The sequence below is a fragment of the Amphiura filiformis genome, chromosome 5, assembly GCF_039555335.1.
Source record: "Amphiura filiformis chromosome 5, Afil_fr2py, whole genome shotgun sequence".
NCBI classification, from domain to species: domain Eukaryota; kingdom Metazoa; phylum Echinodermata; class Ophiuroidea; order Amphilepidida; family Amphiuridae; genus Amphiura; species Amphiura filiformis.
In genome coordinates this window covers 62700362-62723683 of record NC_092632.1, presented here as the reverse complement: position 1 = coordinate 62723683, position 23322 = coordinate 62700362, and the positions used below count along the sequence as shown (strand labels likewise).

At 37.7% G+C, this 23322-nt stretch overlaps 1 protein-coding gene across 1 annotated transcript in view; it reads right to left on the bottom strand.

Annotated features, from left to right (window-relative positions):
* LOC140153511 (uncharacterized) overlaps positions 1-23322 on the bottom strand; it is a 106765-nt gene that overhangs the window by 76706 nt on the left and 6737 nt on the right. The window contains exon 2 of the mRNA XM_072176281.1: positions 21085-22151. Coding sequence (XP_072032382.1) covers positions 21085-21922 — 838 coding nt within the window. The 5' untranslated portion in view covers positions 21923-22151. The remainder of the gene's footprint in view (positions 1-21084; positions 22152-23322) is intronic.

The following is a 23322-nucleotide window of genomic DNA, read 5'->3' as shown; positions in this document are numbered from 1 at the left end:
ATATTCAACAGTGCAGTTTATACAAAGATCCTAGCTAGTATTCCTTTAATAATGCAAAAGCTGAGTCTGGTCTGGTTTTGATCCTTAAAAAGATTCCTGAGTAGCCCTTACAAAAACATCTTCACATAAAATACCATCTTGATATTCAAAAGAAGTAGGCCTACCACATATGCCTCGACTTAGCTGTCAAAGCAAAATCTCACTGAAGCAAAGGAACAATTAATTTTGCAAAGCATCGCATGAAAGGATAAGCTTATAATGACAACAACATGTCTATGTTTGATAGCGAAAAGTACCCTAACCCTTTGATGAGAGCATGATGCGCAGTCACGTATGCGGTAATTCCCATCAATGTTTATTGAGTTTGAACCCTGAAGGATGTCATAGATAAACTCACTTCCCTATAACCAAAACACAATGTTTCCTCTCTTATGAAACATTTAGTGTGAATCTTGTTTCAGAGTGTGTACGATGTGTCAAGTTGAGTCAGTATGAACAATTAAATGGAATGAATGAATTAATGAACAAACAAATAAATAAACAAAATGGATGAATCAACAAATCAACCAATAAACCATGATTCAATCAATCAATCAATAAATTGCCGATCGATCGATCAATCAATCAATCAATCAATCAATCAATCAATCAATCAATCAATCAATAAAAGAACATGGTAGGGAGGGGCAATGCATGACAAGTCAAGTAAAGGGGCACTGAAGGCAACTGGGCTCAGCACCAGTATTAATCTGAGTTCAGTCCTCACTCACTGAAAATGGGTAATGGGGATTCTTTTGCTGTGACAAAATGACCATAGTTCTGACTGGAGTTTAGATAAGCTCTCACCGAATGACCCTTTTAGCGTCTAAAATGACCAGAATTTTGTACTTTTTCAAAAATGTTGTCAAAATTAGACTAAATTTACTGAATCCTTTTTGTATTTCAGCACTGTTATGAGCCCAAACCGCTGTTGTTGTTTTTCATTTCTCACCCAATGAAACCCCTTTTTGGCATCAAATCTCTCACCAAAAGACCCCTAGTTTTGAACCACTTCTCCAAACATCCCCCTCCCATCACTTTAAAGGTCAAATGCCCCATGAAACAATGACAGTATAGACAAATCCAACAAGCCAAGTCATGGTCAGGATCTGGTCAGCCATTACTGGATCCCGCAGCACCAAACTGGTGTTGTGACTGCCCAATTGGGTGTTTTAAACCGCTTAAAATTCGATGTTAGATTATTTTGTGTTGTAAACTGTCATCATTCTTTTGTCTACGTGTAACATGGGTGATAGAATTCAGTTTAAAATACCCTCCAAGGCCGCATCATTTCCCATTTTAGGTGAGATGTAGCTGATGGGACCCAGTTATGGCTGTCATTGAGGTGTAGGAATGTGTGAAATTGGATTTGTCTATATGCCTAATGTTTTGCTGAATCATGAGAAGCCTTTTTCATTGACATTCAAAGGTTGACTCAACTCTGCACTTGATTCATAACCCCCTTATTATGGCACCATAACATTTTACTAGGTCTAGTTTATGTCAATCTCAATTCTTAGCTGTCTGACATTATGGATACACCCGGCCCATGAGTGACAGGATGATCATGATCACCGGCGTGTCCAGGATCTTTTCCTGCGGGGGGCTCAGCCCCTCTTTCAGATTTATGTGGGGGGCTTGATGGCTAAAATCGCCAAAAACGGCTGATTTTACATGATTTTTAACAAAGTGCGGGGGGGCTTCAGCACCCAAAGCTCCCCCCCTGGACACGCCACTGATGATCTGATCCATTGGGCTATTCCAGTTGAAATCCACACTGTGTCCTGTGGAAGATTTAGCTAAAGTCTTCCACAGAGGGAGTATGAGTTTCTAATAGAATAGACAGTTGGGTAACTTCCATTTGAAATACTCACACAAGCTGTGAAAGTTAGTCTGCATGTAACATCCAATGCATTCATTCAGCATGTTCAATAGGTTTAGTCATATTACATATCAGCACATTAACCTACAATTTTATCCCATTGGGTTATTCTAGTTTAAATCCATACACCCCCTATGGAACACATAACTTTAACCTTCCAAACTGGGAGTGTGAATTTCAAATGGGGTTACCTGAATGGTGACTCTATTTGAAATCTACACCCCTGTGTGGGAGATTAAGGTCATGTCTTCCATAGGGGTGTATGTATTTCAACTGCAACAGTCCATTTAGACTAAACTGAAATTGATACTGAAAGATGAAAGGTTTATAAAGATCACATCATAATGTAATGTGTTACAGCATAATTCTTGTCATCTTTGGACAATTTTGTCCAATAATAAGCAGGTTACAAGTGTTGTAGCAGAATTCTTGTCATGACCATGATCATCATAAAGAAGAAAGAAAATACAAAATAAACTAGTGGCAAATGGTGGTCATAGACCACAAACCTAGCTGGGGCATGTTGGTGTTGTGGAGGTATCTGACCCCTACAAAATGTTCCAAAAATGCTCCCCTGGTCATGGGGTTTGTTTTCGCCAAGTTTGAGTCCCGTACTCCTAACAGATGTCCAAAAAATTCAATTCTAAGATTTGACCCCAGATGACCTTTTGACCTGACCTATGCATGATGTTCCATAATGTTCCCCTGGTCTTGAGGTTTGTTGTCACCATGTTTAAGCCCCACTCTTACAGATATCCAGAAAATGAAATTCTACGATTTGACCCCAGATGACCTTTGACATGACCCTTGCACAGTGTTCCAAAATGTTCCCCAGGTCAGTAAGTTTGTTGTTGTGGAGTTTGAGCCCTGTACTCCTAACAGATGTCCAGAAAATGCATTTAGAAAATTTGACCTCTACATGACCTTTGACCTGACCCCTGCAAAATGTTCCCTGGTCATGAGATTTGTTGTCACTGAGTTTGAGCCCCATACCCCTTGCAGATATCCAGAAAATGAAGTTATAAAGATTTTACCCCAGATAACCTTTGACCTGACCCCTGCAAAGTGTTCCAACATGTTCCCCTGATCATTAAGTTTGTTGTCACCAAGTTTGAGCCCCGCACCCCTTACAGATGTCCAGGAAATGCGTTTCTAAAATTTGACCTCTGCCTGACCTTTGACCTGTTCCCTTGGTATTTTATTGTCTTGAGTTTGAGCCCCATACCCCTTACAGATGTCCAGATAATGCAATTGTAAGATTTTACCCCTTAATGACCTTTGACCCCAATTCTGTGTGCAAGGTATGGGCACTGGTAAAGCCGATGCACATGTGTAAGTGACGACATTGTGCTATGTAATATGTGGCAGAAGAAGCATTTTGAAGATATTTGGTTATATACCTAAAATGCCCTTTAATGACATTTGATCCCAATTCTGTTTGCACCCTATGGGCACTGGATATAGCCGATACATGTGTGCAAGTTACGTAATTGTAGGGTGTAATATGTAGGAGGAGAAGCATTTGGAAGTTTTGTTGACAGAAGAAGAAAGAAAGAAGAATCGGAGAGCATTACAGTACCTAGCTGGGGGGTGTAAACCCCCCAGCTAGGTAAATAAAGCACAAATATTTAAATTTGCACTGTGTGTTTTGCCGGTAAATTGTACCTTTAGTGTAATGCAACTGGAACAATTTTAAATTGCTGAGAAATGATACAAGACAGATAGAAGCAGGTTCGTTACTGAATGTCTGAGATGGTTTCGATATGTTATGGACCCAATCAATAAGGCTGGGACATCAGAATTCAATGAACTCTCACAGTGGCAAATGGGTGGTTAGGTTTGGTTGATACTTGATCTGCATGGAGAAGTTATATTGTGCAAAGCTCAATGTAACAGGTTGACCATTAGAGTTTGATCAGCTCGTAATCGGCAGGAAATGTTAGGCTTTTACTACCCCGAAAAGTACAGACTCATGTTAAGAATGCTATAATAGTTGACCTGTCTGGTCTATATTTTGTGTGTTAAAGAAATTATAGATTAAGTGGGACTTGAATTAATAATTTGTGTTAATAATCATGTGTAGTAAAGTTGTTGAGTGGGTGCTTTTAGGGGCATAATTTTGTCATAATCATGTATGTCAGAATGGTTCAGTTTTGCGGGACAGTTACCATCACAACAAACACAAGTTTCAGGAGAACTTAGGGGTTGGCTTTGCTTCTTGGGTTTGTATGGGGGACACAATTTTTTTTATTAAGTGTTGTTAGGCCAAAAATAAAATAATGGTTTGTCTCAAAGCTCACGAGTGGTTTGAAAACAAATGCTAAATGCGATTCTTTTTTTAATTTTTTATTCCATTTTCATGGTATTTGGAGAAAATGTCTGAATTTCGCCGAATTTTTCTGGAAAAACTATTAAAAAAAAAACTAAAAAAATTTTGTTTTTTTTGTAATAAAAAAAAATTCCGCATTTCTTTTTTTCCAAATCTCACAATTTTACAAATGATACTTGCTGAGCTTTGAGACAAAGCTTTTTTTTTTTGGCCTCTGAAATAAAAATGTAATGATTCTCCTGTAAAAACACTAGATACAAATGACATAAATAAAGAAATAATCAAATAAAATAATATAAATTTTATTTTCAGAAAGTATGAAATAATAGGAATTTTGAATTGTACTACTGCCTGAAATTGAAACTGAACAACTGAGCTGCCTCAATTGTAAGTTACTTTCATACTTTAAGAGTTAGACAAATAGACGACTACCCAGAACTAAATGGGCTGGTACATGTACATCAAATATTTTGACAACCTGAAGTGGTTGCTATCTACTGAAGACAGCAATTAAATTCACCTACAAAATATTCTGAAGATAAACTAGTACAAAAATATGCAGACAGTGGAATCACAGACTCTGTGGAGAATTTGTGTTGTTGAATCATAATGGGAACAACTTACTTTTTTAACCCAGAACATTTGAGAAATATTTTTCTATATAAAATAGAGTGAAGGGGCTTATCATTGAAAATTGATCATTATAAGACTAACTTTGACTAAAGTTATAGGCAATTTGATATCTTATGAAAAATTGATAGAAAAAGTACATCTTTACAGAGCTAATAGTAAATTCATTCAGTTGTTTGTTATCAATTTTAAAATAATAATTGATTCATGGCCCCTTATACTTCATCAATCATGACTCGTCAGTACATGAATCACAAATTAGATAACTTGTATTCAATTTTATACAGTGCTTCAAAAACTTCTGCAAAGCTGTATTTTGTTGAATCCAGATTTGTGATCATTTGTCAAGTCCATCATACTAAGTTTGATTTCTTATTTTTAATAACACTGATAGGCCTATAATGCTGAATCACAACTATATCATAACATCTCTTCAGGCTTTTATATCTGTGACGTAACTAGGGATTTGACACATGAATAATGCTTACTTTACATGCATAAGTCAATCTGTTGCTGATACAGCTGGATATGTTCAAATGATTTCCAAGATTTTGAATACCTTTGCTTGAACTTTATTTCCTTTAACCCAAAGATAAAGGGTTCACAAAAAATAACTCCCCCCTAAAATTACAAAACATTTTTTTGCATAACTTGACATACATTTTGTGGATTTGAAAAATTAAAAAACCTGTGAATAAAGGAATTGTTTTTCTACCCTCCCAACGTTCTTTCGTCTGAAAATCTTTTTTGTTTTGGCCAAAAATAATTACGTTTTCTGAAAATGATGCTTTCAGAAAAAGTTGCACTTTTCAACATCCTCATTTATGTCTAAATTAGCTTCAACAAATCATTATTTTGCACTACATGATGGTTGCATGGGTGACTACGAGTTCAGAGACAAAAAGGTGAAGGGAAAAAAACAATTAAATCAATCGTAACAGTGATACCGAGAAAGTTTTGTACATTACATGTACATGGAATGTTTTTTAAAGCATCATTTTGGAAAAATGTGATTATTTTTGATCAAAACAAAAAAGGATTTTGAGAAGAGATAAGTTTGGTAGGGTAGCAAAAAGATGCCTCTATTCACAGGTTTTTAAATTTTTCAAATCAACAAAATGAATGTTAAGTTATGCAAAGAAATGTTTTGTAACTCCTAAATTGATTTTACCATTTTTGAAACACCGGCTCAATGAAATCTTCTAGAAAAACCCCGTACATGTTAATTAGTCATTGTTTTATACTGCAAGATGATTGCATGGGTGACTGGGTAATCGTATACATAAAAGTTAAAGAAAACAAAAACACCATTAAATAAATCACAACATTGATATCGAGAATGTTTTTGTACATTAAATGTATAGGATGTGGAAAAGTGCAACTTTTTCTGAAAGCATCATTTTTGGAAAATTTGATTATTTTTGGCCAAAACAAAAAGATTTTTTAATGAAAGAACTTTGGGAGGGTAGGAAAATGATTTCTTTATTCACATGTTTTTAGATTTTTCAAAACAACGAAATCTATATCAAGTTATGCAAAGAAATGTCTTGTAATTTTAGGGGGGGGGTATTTTTTGTGAACCCTTTATAATGCTATATGGGTCAGGGATTGTATTTTGTATTACAGTTTTCACTTGAACATACATTTCCTGCTATAAAACATTGACAAAGATCCATGTCCTGGGGCCTACCAGCCCAAATATTTGTATGGGGTCCCATGAGTGCTATTGAGGAAGCGTTCCCTTATAATAGGGTGATTCATGATATTTATCAGGTTCTAACATCTTTCGTAATCTGAAAAGAACCGATTCAGTTCTTTTGGATGCGATGTCTTAAAATATTGTGGATGTGTGCAAAGCATGTCTAGGCCGCAAAGTACACTAGTCATGAACACACTAGTCGGCTCATGAATATGATGAACCTATCATGATGATCTCAAATGGTCCCATTGTACAATCATATCTTATTTGATCTCAAATTGTGGAATATGACTCAAAACACATTTAACCGTAACCTCAAAATCTTACAAGGAAAACTACTGCGCATACATGGATCCCACGTTATGCCATGACGCAATCACCCAAAGTCATACATGTGGATTCGCTGGCCGGGCCAGCAAAACCCCTGTGCCTACAGGTCGATGATCTTGTGCTTGGCACAGGAAGGGTCTATGGTTCGATTCCTGGGGATATCAAGTGATTTCTTCGTTAATCTTCTCTCCTCTTTTGTTCCTTCTTTCCCTTCCGAAAGAAAAAAACATGGGCCAGGTCATTCTCTAAATGCAGAGATGTAACACACATACTTTTCAAAATCCTGAAGATTTGTAAACACTTCCGCGCAGCATCAAAAATTTATGAGAGCTCAACCGGGGAATAAACTTTTTTGGGCTCTTTTTATGCACAGTTTTATTACTTACGGCCCCAGATCCGAATCCGGAAAAGTGTCATGATAGACGAGAGTGTTTGAGATCCTTGTGCTTATGATAATGATATACAGGCTTTCTAAACCAGCAGGCAAGTCCTACCAATGTTGATTTATCTTTCTAGGTGATGTACAATGTGATATTGTAAGCACTGGGGTATTAGGACTAATTGGCCTGACCACAAGTTATGCTTTGAGAAACTAGCCCGTAGAGTTCCAGGCATACATAAGAGTTGCATGCCAGTTACCTCCTTTGAGTAATTTTAAGTGAGGTATAGTTAAATGAGATTGATTGCTTGCCTAAAATTCAGGCGAGGCATATTTAGTGTTCTTTTAGTAGGCTCTCTAAAGCTTTTAAAACATGCTCTTGCATTCACAGTATAGCTCCAATCATTAAACCTTTTTTCTAAATTGGTTATAACATGGAATAACCTATAAACAGAACCTTAACAATCCAGGCAGTGGCGGCGCCCAGAGTTGATTTCGGGGTAATGTGAATTTCAGGGGAGGCAAAATCAACCAATTTTTGAAGCAAAAAGTGGAAATAATTTTGGGTTTTTACTGGGGAAGCATCTTGGAGGAAAGAGTTCCCCCATGCCCCCTCCACCAGTAGCACTAATACCACTGAACACAGGTTTGCTTCAATTTCCATAAAATTTGACCATCCTGTACGATTATTTTTCAGTTATTACATAATTATATCCACAGACATGTGAAATGCACTGAAATTAGTGACGAAATATAATACTGTATCGACCAACCTTTGACATTTTGATGGGATATGGTCAATATTTTGTTGGCACATTTTTGTATGTTGACATTCACAGGGGATGTAAAGCTATGATTCACAGAAGCTGTCTGTGAGAAGAGCTACATGTATAATCAAGATCCGTACATTTCTCATATATACTATTCATTCATCAAAAAACCATCAGTAAAACTCGCAACAAGTTATTTTTTCCCAGTCTTTCAAACCTCTACATCAATCCCTGAAGCAAAGCCACTGTAATCATGTAATTTTACCAACTACTTGATTTCCGTCTGCAAGCATATATGCCTCTATAAATGAATGTCTTTTTGACAAAAGAGATGAAAGGCAAGCACTCTCCACAAAAATTTACAATAGATTGGTCTTACAATAATACATATTTGTACAGCCACCTGTATCAGTAATATAGTTGCTCAAACTCCAAATAATGCTTCTGTGCAGGGTCTTTGCCTTCAGTTGTCTCTTTTGTCAAAAAAAACCACTCATTTAGGCGACGAAAAAACGCACCCTGTTTAACGGGCGGATGGACTTATCAAGTACGGTCGGTCGGTCAGGATTTTTTACCTGGAGGGTAAAATGACTGTTAAATATCACCAAAAGCTTGAAAATTTGGCAAAAATTTGCAAACATATTTTGAAAATGTTCTGAGTGACTGAGCTGTTGGTTTTTTTGTTCAAATATTTTCAGTTAAAATCAATCAATTTGGGCCCCAAAATGGCTGATTTTACATGATTTAGCAAAAAGTAAAAACACAGTAATTGGGAATTCGGGAATAATCAACTCCTCTCATGTCAGTTCATAAACAAAAGTTTGGCTGGTTGTACACTGAAAGGCCTCTCTAAGAAAGATGTTTGGATTTTTGATACTCTTTGCGTGACTTAAGGGCTGGGGTATGAGCGTTTGGACAGTATTTATTGTGGGACATTAGAGCACATCAGACATATCGAATTGCATTCTGAATACTGAAGAATGTCATTCTGATATCAAATAATTTTGATTTTTTGAAATTAGCAATTTAATACACATTTTATGGCAAGTCATTAAAATTGATATTTTTGATATTTAACAGTACTTGAAGTAAACTTTATAAATCTGATGATTTATACTTAAAGTGTATGTAGGTGGGATGAAAAGCCGACAATCAATTAAAATTTTGACCTTTACAGATTGAAGATATGGATTTTTTCCCAAAACACCAACAAAAATTAGGTCTTTTTGGGAAAAAATCCATATCTTCAATATGAAAGGTCAAAATTTTCAATTGACCGTCGGCTTTTCCTCCTGCTACATACACTTTAAGAATATGTCATTAGATTTATATAATTTACTTTTGAGGACTGTATTATATCAAAATTTGCAAAATATCAAATTTTTATAATTTGTCATAAAATTTGTATTATATTGTGATTTTCAAAAATGAAAATTATTTGATATCAGAAAGACATGCTTCAGATTCAGAATGCAATTCGATAGATCTGAGGTGCTCTCATGTCCCACAAAAAATACTGTCGAAACGCAATAAACGCTCATTTTAGATCCCTTAATAAGTTTAACAGCAAATTTGATATCCTTTTCAGGATCTTCAGTGGAAAGATGCTGACTTCGATATCCTAATGGAGCTCCAACTTAAGCTGCCTTTTTTCATAAATTAAGTATGAACACATCATCTCAAAATCAGTGGCTTAACGGGAGGGGGGGCAGGAATGAGGGAGAGTGTGGCGCAATGGTTAGCGTACTTGCCTTTAGTGCATGAGGTCCCGGGTTCAATTCCCGGTGGTGGCGATTTGCTGGGATATTGACTTGGAAAAAAAGTCTGAAATTAATTGGCAATTTCTGTAGATTAAATTCAGACTTCCGCTCTCCCCATGGTTCATTTAGAATTGGGTAAATGAATCATGAAAGTACTCCGTCCTTCGGAGGGGACGTTAAGCCGTCGGTCCCGTGTGCAGAGAGCCATACCTGTACATGTTTTTCGCAGCCAGCGTTAACCCAGACTGTTCCCAATCCGTCCCTGTGCTCAAATGGACCCCAATGGAAATAAGCTTCAATAGAGGCTTTCTTGGGTTATCCAGGGTTGTCAAAATCCGAACAAATTAATCAAATCAAATCAAATAAAAAAGAATGACAATTAATGTTTTTAAAAATCAGATATTTTGGACTCTGACTCCATTCCAACCAGGAAAAACTCCTCTATCATCAGACTGACCCACTTATAATGACCAGACTAAAATAATTACCAGACTGGTTATACACCCATGCTCAAATCACTTTTCCTACGATGAAAAAAAAAGTAATTGTGGCATCAAAGGACAGAAATAACTTATTGTATAGACTGTTATGTCATTTCAAAATCACCGCAAATATCCCAGACCAACAATGGGCCCCAAAGACATATTAACCGCATAACGTATTCCTACTGTTTTATCATCTCATGACTATGTTTGTATCATATGTCTACGTAGGCATGGTAGGTAATAAAAAGCCTTCTCCATACACCTCTATACCTAAAGACTCTATTACAAGTTAACTGATTCATCACCTACTTAAATCTCACGTCCGACATGATTTAAGCATCATTTTACCCACTACACCAACATATTCATGGAACTTATATACTATCAAAACCTCGCTATGTTATTATTAGAAGATAACTGTTGTCAGATCATCTTTATGGATCAACCGAGACGTGCATTGAAATCTCTGGCGTAACCTATTTTAGCTGGGAGGCAAGTTTGATGTCTCACAAATACGTTATTTTGAGAATTGTTGTTCATCCTTTTTTATACCTTAGGGCCATGTTTCATATGTTGTATGTATCTTTTTATGTGCACGGAGGAAGTCCAAATAAATCGCATATGTGATTTTTACAAGTAAATGGGACAATATGTCTGTGAATTTTAGACAGTATATCTTATTAAAGCAAACTTCACTTATTGTTATTTATTTGGTCAGTTTGTCCCTGCTTTGCACGAATGTGGGCAATGTGACACGATCTGGTTCACAGGGGCCAAAGCAGGTATTTTTGAAAATTGAGTTACTGTAATTATTACATTATACATACAATAGGCGTCATTCACTGAAAACACCAAAGGTCTAGCATACATGGTTCTAAAGTTATGAAGTTTTTTGATGTCTACTTTCGTATGTAATTTATTGCTTTTTTACTCCATATTTTTACCTTTATCTCAGTTTCAAATTTGCCGCCTTTGGCCCCCATGGACCAGATCGTGTCACATATAATGTTCAGAGAAGGGTATTTGTATAGACTTTGGGGGAGTGTGTAGGTGGGAGGACAACACGTACCAGTATTTTTCTGCTCTAGTAAAAATATTGCTGACGACGCAATCAAATATCCACCAGCGACAGTGCTACACTTTCTTTCTGAATGCAATGGGTAGTTGGTGTTTTAAAGGAGGCAAACATCCTGAAATTGGCTGAAATGTGTGATTTAATTTCCCAACAGTTGGGGATAGCATGGGGTGGAGAGGGGGTGGGGGTGGGGGTGAGGGAGGGGAGGGCATGGATTCGGGTGGTGCCACCATCCACCTCCAATACCAAATACATTGTGCTTGTAATTCTAGATGTGGATTCTGGACATAACAGCAAACACAACTTGTTTTACAGAAAACATTTAAATTTTGGGTACAATTATTACCGAATAGGGTGCAACTTGCTAGACTTGAGTCCAGTCCTCGTTTACAGAGTTTAGGGTTAGGGTTTAGGTTGGGGTAGGGCAGGCTTGTAATAAGACTAGTCGAGTTGCACCCTATTCTGCAATCGCTCCAAATTTTGAGTAGTAGAAGGAATATAAAATATTTCAATAACATTCACATATCAAATATTTGTGAAAACTTGCTACAAAACATTCAAGCATACTTTCATACATGTAGTGTTAGTGTTGACAAAATACTTTTCAAAAAAATATTTTGCTAAAAATATTTTACCATAACATTTTTAACAACTTGTTTGAATAAATGAAAGTTTTAAATCAATTTCTCTCAACTTACTATTTAACTGTGGTGGCCTGAGATCGATATCCATCTAACTTCGATTTTAAAAATGTTTTTCTAGTGTTTTTTTTCATTAAAAAAAGTGAATGTGACGTCAACTGCTGGCAGAGGAAACTCAATTCACTCATCGGGATAAATTTACCTTAAATCACTCAGTCATGAGCTTATTTAACTGAGATAGAATATTGTGTTAAGGTGTCTCACTGATATATCATTGCACTGATGCTACATCTTCCGTAATAAGCATTAAATATGTGTTCATAACTTGTAATATAGAAATGAGACAAATGGAGGGTGTGGTTATGGGAAAAAGAGCAAAAGTGTCGACAGGACTTTTTCAGAGGGTGGCAACTTTTAAGGTGGAGGCCAGCAGCAAAACACACAGAGCAGCTGCCACCCCCCACACCAGCTACACCACTGAAGCAGAGACAGGTCCAGGAAGCTTCAAACCTGAGGTGCAGGGAGCCTGAGTGGCTAATTTATGTGCCTAGAGGGCACCACCCCCCTACCAGGCCAATTTGGACAATGGTTTCAAACCTGAGGTGCAGGGAGCCTGAGTGGCTAATTTATGTGCCAAGAGGGCACCACCCCCCTACCAGGCCAATTTGGACAAAGAGGGGGGGGGGGGAGAGGAGACCAAAAGTTTGTTTTTCATGCATTTGCCGTAGACCTAAGTTACAAATTAAGGTTTGGGTGCTGTTCTCTTACTTTTTGACTGATTTACTAATTATATCCTGTATATTTTTATAGACTATATCGTGGGTGAGTTAACGTCACTTTGACAATTATTTACCTTTTTTATCGCAATTATCATGTACCATTAACTCAAGACAGCCTAGATCTTCCAGTGGCGTAGCCAGGGAGCAATGGGGGGGGGGGAGCTGCCTCCTGTGAGAAGATAACTTCCCCCTTGCCCCCCTGTGAGATGTTAACCCCCTGATATTCAAGATTTTTATGCCTTTTTGTACTTTTTAGCCCATTTTTGCCCCCTCTGACATCATACCTGGCTACAACACCAAGGTCTACATGCACCACTTGTCCCCACCCTGTCTCTCAACCAGCTAGCAGCAGTAGCCTAATGTGACGTCAACAACTTGCAGAGGAAACTCAGTTCAATCATCAGGGATGCAGACTAGCGTTGTAAATCCCACCTTAAATCAGTCATGAGCTTGTTAACTGAGATAGAATATGGTGTTAAGGTGTCTGCCTCGTATATCATCACACCGGCGCTGTATCTTCCTTAGCATTCAAGCATGATCAAAATGTTGAATGTCGAGTTGGTCAATATAAAATGGGAGATATAGATGTATCTTGTAGGAGGGTGCAATAGCGGACATCTTCCCCCCTCCTCATGAGAAGTCTCCTTCCCCCAGCTGGCTATACTCTGATATTCCTTTTTGTACTTTTTAGCCCATTTTTGACCATTTTGAAGCTGCCTCCCCCTTAGCCCCCCTCCTAATCTGCGATTCACAATGCGCTATATACATGTAAATGCTGTTTTATTATTATCTTATTATTATTTGAGATTTCTATGCTTTTTTGTACTTTTTAGCCCATTTTTGACAATTTTCATCAAATTTTGCCAACCTTGCAACTTGCCTCAACCCCCTTGCCCCCCCCCCCTGAAAAAGTCCTGGCTTAGGCTACTGGGAAGGTGTGGTTATGGGAAAAGTCAAATGGTTTAAGTACTCCCCACCCCCTATTTTATGCTAATATATACAGTACCACACTACTTTCCTCTACTTTATTTTTTGCCTTGAAATTCACATTGAACCCAATGACCCCCCACAAACCCACCCCCCAAAACACAAATAAACGAAAAACCAATTCTGGTGCCAGCACTGACAAAAGGCAGGGTCACAGTCAGTTGCATTCATTGCTTCTTTAGTCATTGATCACATGCACAAAACTAAATGCTTGAATTGAAGATGGTAGTCAAGGCTGCATATTTAACAAGATGGTTTTATACATGCATCTAACAAAATGCTGATGATGATGACGGTATTGATTTCTGATAGCCTAACACAAACGCTTTATTAATTATTTATGTTTATAGCATATGAGCATCTACAGACTAATTCAACGAGTGGTTGCATATACATTATTAAAGTACACACTATAATATCATTGTAGAATTTTTAATAGAAAAAAAGGTCATTTTCAATCACTGGTATTTTGAATGGCTATTTATGGATTGGTCAAAGCTGTATAAGGCTGTTGACATTTTAAGAAATCATACAATTAAAATATCATGAAAGAATGTGGGAAGATAAGAGCGACGAATGGAAATTCAAGCAAAACATTTCTCTCATCCAAGCACATAATGTGAGTTCATATTTCATTCAAGTACCTGTTCAACATTGCAAACAATTGTTGTTTTCTTCAGTTGTTTGATGCATGTGCAGTGGCGCTAGAATGTACCTCATTTCTTAACATATAAAATGAACTGCTTGTCTTGAATCACTGAAATTTCAGTGAAGTAATTGTTTGTTACCAGTGTTTAGTTATTTTTTGAGAAAAATGCAAAATTAGTCAAAATTTATCAGTGGGTGTAGTAGCACCTTAAATCATTGTGGCAGAATAACTTAGAGCGGTTGGAATACGATGAGTTGGCGCCTCAGTTTTTTTACTTGGGAGCAAATTTTGGTGCCTAAATTTGTTAAGTTTAGGAGCCATTGGCTCCTCAATCAATTTTTGCACTTTACAGCACTGCATGTAGGATCAGATGGACAATGCTCAAGATCCAGGTAGCCCAAATTTGGAAGGATAAAACAAATAAAATTGAAAAAGAAAATAAAAAAAAAAGAGAAAAAATGAATTTAGTCTTTCTCATTAAGAAACAAAATCATACCTTCGTATGAAACATCTTCATTTGTTTGTATTTTCCAACGTTATTATTTATTTATACAATTTTTCTTGTTCTTTTTTCCAATCAATATTGTAGTCTTGGCTTTAAATGACTCAAGGCCACGTTCCCATAAAGACATTCAAATTGTAAATTGATGAAGGACTTTGTTGTACATTGTACCAACTGGCATTGAAGTCAATTCAAAACAATGACAATTTTAAACACTAGAAATTATAACATTTTTACATTAAAGGAAGTGTATGGCAATCACAACATTATGTCTTATATGTTAGAAAAATAATTATCAAGCATGAATCACATGGTTTTATTTTAGCAAACTCATATTTACCATAAAAACGAATGATAAAAACTGATGGCTCTCAACACCCTATTCACGTGCCGGAATTGTCTAGAGCAATGACGTCATGGTTATTAATTGTGCTCATTTAATGTTGTCAGCTTGCATTGTATTATTGGGACGTCATTGCTCTAGACAATTTCGGAGCGGGAATTTTGAATATTGTGTGTTGAGAGCCAGCTGTTTTTATCATTCGTTTTTATGGTCAATATGAGTTTGTTTAAAATAAAACCATGTGATATTTGCTTGATAATTATTTTTCTAACATATGAGACATAATGTTGTGATTGCCGTACACTTCCTTTAAATATTAAATCCACATATCAGTAGCACATTCATAGGGTATTTTAGAGGGTACCATCCCCATCAGCCAGATTTGGGGGGGTGAGGAGACAAAAAAATGTCCATTGGGCTTATCATCGGAGAATGTTAGGACCAAAACAAAATTTGGTCCTAAATTGGACTGACTGATAGGGCAACATTAGGACCAAAAAACATTTTAGACTATATTTTGGCCCCCTGCCTTCCATATCGGATCATTTTCACATCCTGGATCCGCCACTGCCAAATATCCCTGTACAAATTGTAGAATTATTTCAGCCAACACAACGTTCCACACGAGCCAGCTCGTCTAGTAAATGAATTAAAAGGATAAAGAATGTACAATAATCTGACGACATTCTATATTTCACAAAACTGGGTTGTTATTATCAGAGCGGACAATTCAGGAAGCTAACCAGGTCAATTTATTGGTATATTGGAAGAGAATACTCATAAAGTGACAGTAAGATTGGTCGGAAGCCGGAAGTCAGTGGCAGCTGGTGGCATTTCTTGTGTAAAAGAGCTATCATGTATCATTTTATCTCTATAATAATATGAAAAATATACACAAATATGTTTTCTCTATATACATTTTATTGAAATGGTTCAGGTGTGATTTCGGGATTTTTCAAATGTTTTGTCGGTAACATTTTTGCATCAGCGTTTCTATATGATACTTATTTTAGAATATTTTAGAAACAATTGGCCAATATGCCCTCTTGTATAGATGAGACACCAATTTGACACAGGGTCTTACAGTTACACTTTTTGATGTTGATCAACTTGCCCCATGCAGATCAGCACAATTTGACCTGTTGAGTATATGGCAAACAACTTGCTCACCAGTATTCCATATTGCTGGCCCAGATATGTTTGAAACCGGTGTAAAATCTCTGAGATTTTACTTTCAATGCTTAAATTTTACAATTGGCAAGTTAAACTAGCCCATCAGTGCAATTTTAGTAATTTTCCAATGGGCAAGGGGTAGTGAGAAAGCCAGGGGGCAGCTTCCCCATATGAGAAGTACAATGTATCGCCCTTCCTCTTGTCCCTGCCCAGATAATGGCCACCCTTATATTTCAGATTGTAGACCTTTTAAGTACTTTCAGCCCATTTTTGATCATTTTAGTAAAAGTTTGCCCCACCCTACTTCTACCAATTACCCCCGCTGATGAAAAATCCCTGGCTACTCCAAGTGATGAGAGTCGTGTTCACATTTTGAGTTACACCCGGCGTAAACTTACGCTAACATTGATCAAAATTCCACAAATATTTTCGCTACTCCTACCGCGTGTCCACACCTAGCCTACTCCTAGCACTACGCCGACTAGTTCCAACAAGCATTCACTTCTGGTCGGCGTAAACATTGGCTACCACTTCCGGTGTTTCTGTGACCTTTATCAACCACGCGATATGTAATTTCTTAGTTCCGACCAACTAAAGGTCAAACTTACTCCGGGTGCCTGGCGTAATCTGTGTTTACATTGCAACTTACGCCTGGCGGAGGTTACACCCAGCTCGCTACTCCTGACTTTTGTCAGGAGTAAATCGTCGGACGTCGCCTGGCGGAACTTACGCTAACCATCGCTCACACTGCACCTACTCCTGGCAGTGCCTACCGCTACTCCTAGCAGCTTGCGCCGACCAAATTCCGCCGGGCGTACGTCCGACAATGTGAACACGACTAATTTAAAGCCCTGATCTAAAATAACTAAATGGCAGCCACTGGGCCAAAAACAGTTTCATAATTCTCTACCAAACTGAGGTTGTAACTGATGCATGGGTACGCATGCATGGTAGGCAAAGGAAGGCTTGGCTTCCTGTAAAAATAAGCAATTACGGTACTATCACTTTGTTATTGTACATCTCACAACTTTCTTATCTGAATATTAAATATTTGATATGTGAAATCAAGTTCTATTCATAAGCTATGTCATATTATATGCACTACCCTACCAGTTTGGGGTAGTGAAGCCCAGTGGCGTCGCCAGGGGGGCCAGGGCTCGTCATGGCCGTTGGTTCATGTAAGGCCGTCGGGAGACGGAAGGCGTTTGTGAAAAAAAATTGGGTTAACAATAGACTATTTTTTACCCAGGGTGACAGAAAAGAGGGGAGAATTATAATTTTTTTTTTTTGGTCAACAAATCACAACTTCCGTCGGCAAAAAATATTTCCGTCGGTACATCTACAAGTTGTGCCCCCTCGGTTCCAAAATCCTGGCTACGCCACTGGTGAAGCCTTAGTATAATACCTATACCTCCCCCCTCTGAAATAACTGCATTAGAGCAATTTTTATTATGCTCATCTGTTGATTTATGCAGTCTATCCTATATCCTGCTAGTGCCTGCCTATCATCATTATCTATGCCCATATTGTTGCTCACATCATCAGCCAGAAACTTAGAAAAGATGTGGATGTTTAATGGCTCACATTTCTTAAAAAATAATTTTGCTATCACTTCTATTTTGATAACTTTAGCTTAAATATCATCTCATATCCCCTACACCCATCACTAGTCACTACTCATATCATTGAATTCTTGAAAAATCATTTTACTATCATTTTTATTTTGATAACTTTAGTTTAAATATCATCTCATATCCCCTACTCCCATCACTAGTCACTACTCATATCATTGAATTTCTTGAAAAATAATTTTACCATCATTTTTGTTTTGATAAGCTTAATATCATGATCTGTTAGACCCTATATCCCCATCACTACTCAGATCATTTAATTTCTTGAAAAATAATTTTACTATCATTTTTGTTTTGATAAGCTTAATATCATGATCTAATATATAGACCCTATATTCCTATCACTACTCACATCATTGAATTTCTTGAAAAATAATTTTGCTATCATTTTTGTTTTGATAAGCTTAATATCATGATCTGTTAGACCCTATATTCCCATCACTACTCATATCATTGAATTTCTTGAAAAATAATTTTACTATCATTTTTGTTTTGCTAAGCTTAATATCATAATCTGTTATAAATGGATCCTACCTCATATCAACCATTCCCATCACTACTTATATCATCAGTATTCTATTAGCATAGATGCACGTATAGATAGTTAATTGACTCTCATTAGGTATGGATCAATTAATTTCAGGGTCAAAACAAGGTCTGCATGGAATGTGTGCATCCATGCAAAATTTGCACATTGATTGTACTTTTTAAAATTTGTTATTTATTTTGTACCTTTGCAAATTTGTTACAAAATTATTTGTTCGTATCGTAATTTTTACCTTTGAATTTTGTTTTTGCCCTTTTAATTTGAATTTAAATTTGAAAAGTAGAATTATTAAAAGCTCATTATGTGTATTACACTATACTGAATATTGCTTCCAGTCAATCAAAACACCTTGTCATTCAGTTTCGATTACCAGTCGTATTTACTAACAAATATATACAATATTTATACATCGACAATAATACAATGCAAATAAGTATTTGATCTGAAAGTGGGTGAAACATACAGAGCAAAGTTTGACATAAATGGTCACCCAAAATTATTAAATGAATTTATTAATATAAATAGTAAATTTACCAAAAGTAAAGACAGTGCAAGACAAGAACAAACATAGAAGGCAAAACCAGCAGCGTAGCTAGCTTTTAGTGTGAGGGGGGCAAAGCCAAATTATCATCCCCATTTGTCAATTTTTCATCCCGTTTTTAGTCATTTTAATACTCTTTACAATCCCCATTTTCATCCCTACACATGACAAGACTATGATATGCAAAGAATACATCATGAAACATGTGAATGATATACATGATGGCAGCCTATAGGTACTTAATAGATTGATCTTTCTTTAAAATTGTCTCCTTTTTAAAATTTCAGACCCATCTATAGTGCAATAGCAATTTATTAACTAATATCTCTGGATAATTCTTCTGCTGGGGTCCATTTTTCCTAACCCCTTCCAATACTTTCTGACCCGATTTTCTGACAAAAGAATTTCACTATGGCAAGATTTTCATAATCTCAATGAATGAACTTGTATTAATTGTTTGATATTTGTTTAGTGGAATAAGTCCAGTCCTACGGTACAATTTCAATTTACTAGAGTTTTACACCGTAATAAAGCACAAACTTTGAAAACTAGATGGACCGCGGTTCTCGGATGTCGCGGTTTTCGACGCACAGCGTCGACCGTGATGCCTCCACAAAAGGGTGTGATGTGGCACTTACAAGTTAATACAAAGCTTCAAGCCTAAAAGAGGAGACTGAATTTGACCTTAGACAACACTTGGATGACCCCAAAACAACCTTCCAATGAATCCTGGGTGACCCCGGATGACCCCAAAATTACCGCCCAAAAATTTGGCTCTAAATGTTGACTACCCACCAAGTTTCATGCCCATAGGATAGTTTTTACTAATTTGACCTCAGATGACCCTGGTGACCCCAAAATGACCTTCCAAAATTTGGCTCTAAATGTTGACTGTACCCACCAAGTTTCATGCCCATATGACAGTTTTTACTAATTTAACCTCAGATGACCCCTGGATGACCTCAAATGACCCTGAAATGACCTTTCAAAATTTGGCTCTTAATATTGACTGTACCCACCAAATTTCATGCCCATATGACAATTTTACTAATTTGACCTCAGATGACCCCTGGGTGACCCTGGATGACCCTAAAATGACGCTCAAAAATTAGGCTCTAAATGTTGACTGTACCCACCAAGTTTCATGCCCATACGACAGTTTTACTAATTTGACCTCAGGTGACCCTGGGTGACCCCAGATGACCCAAAATGACCTTCCAAAATTTGGCTCTAAATGTTGACTAATTTGGCTCTAAATGTTGACTGTACCTACCAAGTTTCATGGCCATATGAGTATTTTTGCTAATTTGACCTCAAATGACCCCTACATGACCTCAGGAGACCTTGACCCACTAACCAATACAAACTTGTTCTGTCTGGGGTCAATATGCACCCACCCACCAAGTTTGAGGAACGTATGACCCCTAGTCTCCGAGAAAAGAGGAAAATAAAGAAAATGGGCCCTTGACCTCAAATGACCTTTTACCTCAGTAGATGACCTTGAACCTCACCCAAAAAATGTCGCCAGAGTTTCTGACCATGACCCACCTATCCTGAAAATCTGAAGTCAATCCGCCCATCCATGCCCGAGATATAGCCTCCGGACGGAAGGACGGATGGACGGAAGCACGGAAGCACGGAAGGACGGACATTGCAAAAACAGTATGCCTCGCGGTGGAGGCATAAGAGGCATAAAAATAGTGCATCAGCCTGAATTAAACAGGATTAGGTACTTAGTGAAAGAGAGTCAATTTCTTTCAACAACGCCAGTGTAATCATGTGAACTTGCACAAATTTGGCACAACAAGTAAAGAAACTAGATCATAGGAATGATCGCCTGTCAAACCCTGCCATGAATAATTTACAAATGGTAATAAAGTTGGCATCAATTTCAATATTATCATCATACTTACAAGATTTATGAATAGTATCCTGCAGCTGCACCTCAAGGACAGGATGCTTTTCAACTTGAGCACCGTCGGACGACACCATCCAAAGAACCATCCGCGTATCTCTCACATTCTCCGCCCACAAGATAATCCCGTGATTTTCCGCCCTTCCTTCCAACCAATCCGAAAAAATATCAGTCAAGTTAAACGTGAAGCTTTCACCTGCTGTACAAGTTTGCGAATCGACAGACACGGCGATGCTTTGTAACGAAGCCGTGGCATCTCGCCCATCTGTGGCAAGATTTGGCTCTGACCACTCCTCGCCGGCGGCATTTCGTTGCGTCTCCGTAACTTTGTCCTGTTCCCAAGACTTCAGTACTCTGGCAAGATGAATCGTATCGGAATAAATATCATTTCCATTGCCGCTACTGTCTGCGACTCTCTGACAATACATTGTCAAGGTGGCGCTTGTTAAAGTTGTCTCGTTTAAATGATTAAAATTATCCTCTTTACCCCAATGACTATCCTTTTTGAATTGATCCACATCAAATCTAAAAAGCGTTCTGCTCTCTTGTCCGGTTAATAATCCAATATCGCGTACACCAAGCTCGACATATTCGCGTTGAAAGTAAGATATCGTTGGACCATTCAGGAAGGTATCTTCACTCGGATTCAAGGTATAGATCCTATGATGTATCGTCTGTGCAGATGGGATATTGGTATGCAACATAAAAAGAATCCACGCCAGAATCAATCGCAGAGGATTTTTCAACCACCCATGTTGTCCGAGTACTTTACACTGATCCATTTTTTTGGTGAAAATTTGTATAAAAGTTGCACTAAGTTGCAGAGGGTGATACATGTATGTCCACAGCTCTAGTACTACTGAGCAGCATGTTTACTTCAACACGCAGTAATAACATGTGTGTGCTAGTTAAAGTTGGCACTGTATGACGGTACGAGATGACGTCACAACTGATAATGGTACAATCCCCTGAAGGCTATGACAGTTCATGTCCATGTTCTCAGAAGATTTGTCACTCAATACTAGTGATGTCATGCCTTGCTGCACTTACATGAAGAGCTTCATTCTGAAATAGGGGAAAAAGGAAAGAAATATCACTTTTCTGTTATATTTGTCGATTACACATATGCTAAAATGATTTAATACAGGTGGCCACATGCACAAAAGTGGCTTTGATTTGAAAGTGTGAGTAACAAGCAGGATCTCTATCTGCTAAGATAAACCTTATCTTGCTATCGCAATCTGCAGGGCAGATCAACCCAGGGTTTGAATTAAGGGATTTTTCTTTCTTCTCTGTCTCTTCCTCCCATCTATTTAGGGCTCATATTGAAATTCCCTTACACAGGAAGGTGTGCGCCATCCTGCAGCTTTCCTGTGCTAGCCTTCTTTTGTTAAAAAATGTGTGATTATAACACTGCAATTAGCCACTTAAATTAGGAGCGTACTTTCCTGGGTTGTGCGATGAGCCGATTAGTTCAATTAGTTCAACAATCAATAAAATTGCCAGTCTTTGATAAACTTTTATTATAATCCTTGTCACCAGACCACTTCAAAAGGCAGGGTGTATCACTGATGCATATAATCCATCCGTTTTATGACCGAGCTTTCCTGAGGCGCGGGCTTAGCGAGGGGAATCCTGCCTTCTTTCTGTGTGAAAGTGTGGTAGCGTTTGTAAATGGTTCTAACTGTGGAGGTGTGTGTGTTTTGTCACATTCACACTGTGGAGTCTGCTAACAACCGTGAAGCTCCACAGTTGAAGATAATCTCAAAAATGGGGTTTTTGAGCCATAGAGGGGGGTATACCACCTGTCATTTTCTGATTAGAGTAACCTCCACAGTATGGCGGTTGCTGTGAGATTTGTGTAAAAAAAATCTCCCCAGTTTGAATGTGGGTGTGTGAATATCTCCCCAGTTGGGAAACACACACACCTCCACACTTGGCAGCATCTACAAGAGGGGGGGGGGTATTTCAATATGAGCCCTTAGTTTCCTCCTTATATTTTCTTAGAAGTGTAGGGGTGCAGTGCTGCATTTACCAGATCTGAGTCTAGTAAACTAACAGTCTCAGCTCCTATGTGGATACCACGGTGGATACCCCCCTATAAAACATCCAGGAAGTACTGGGTGATTCTTTTTCAAACTTGGAAGTTATTGTGTTGGGGTCACAGACACAATAATCAGCTGTATCAGCATTGACATTACCAAACGATCCTATACTTTCACCCTCATTCCTATTT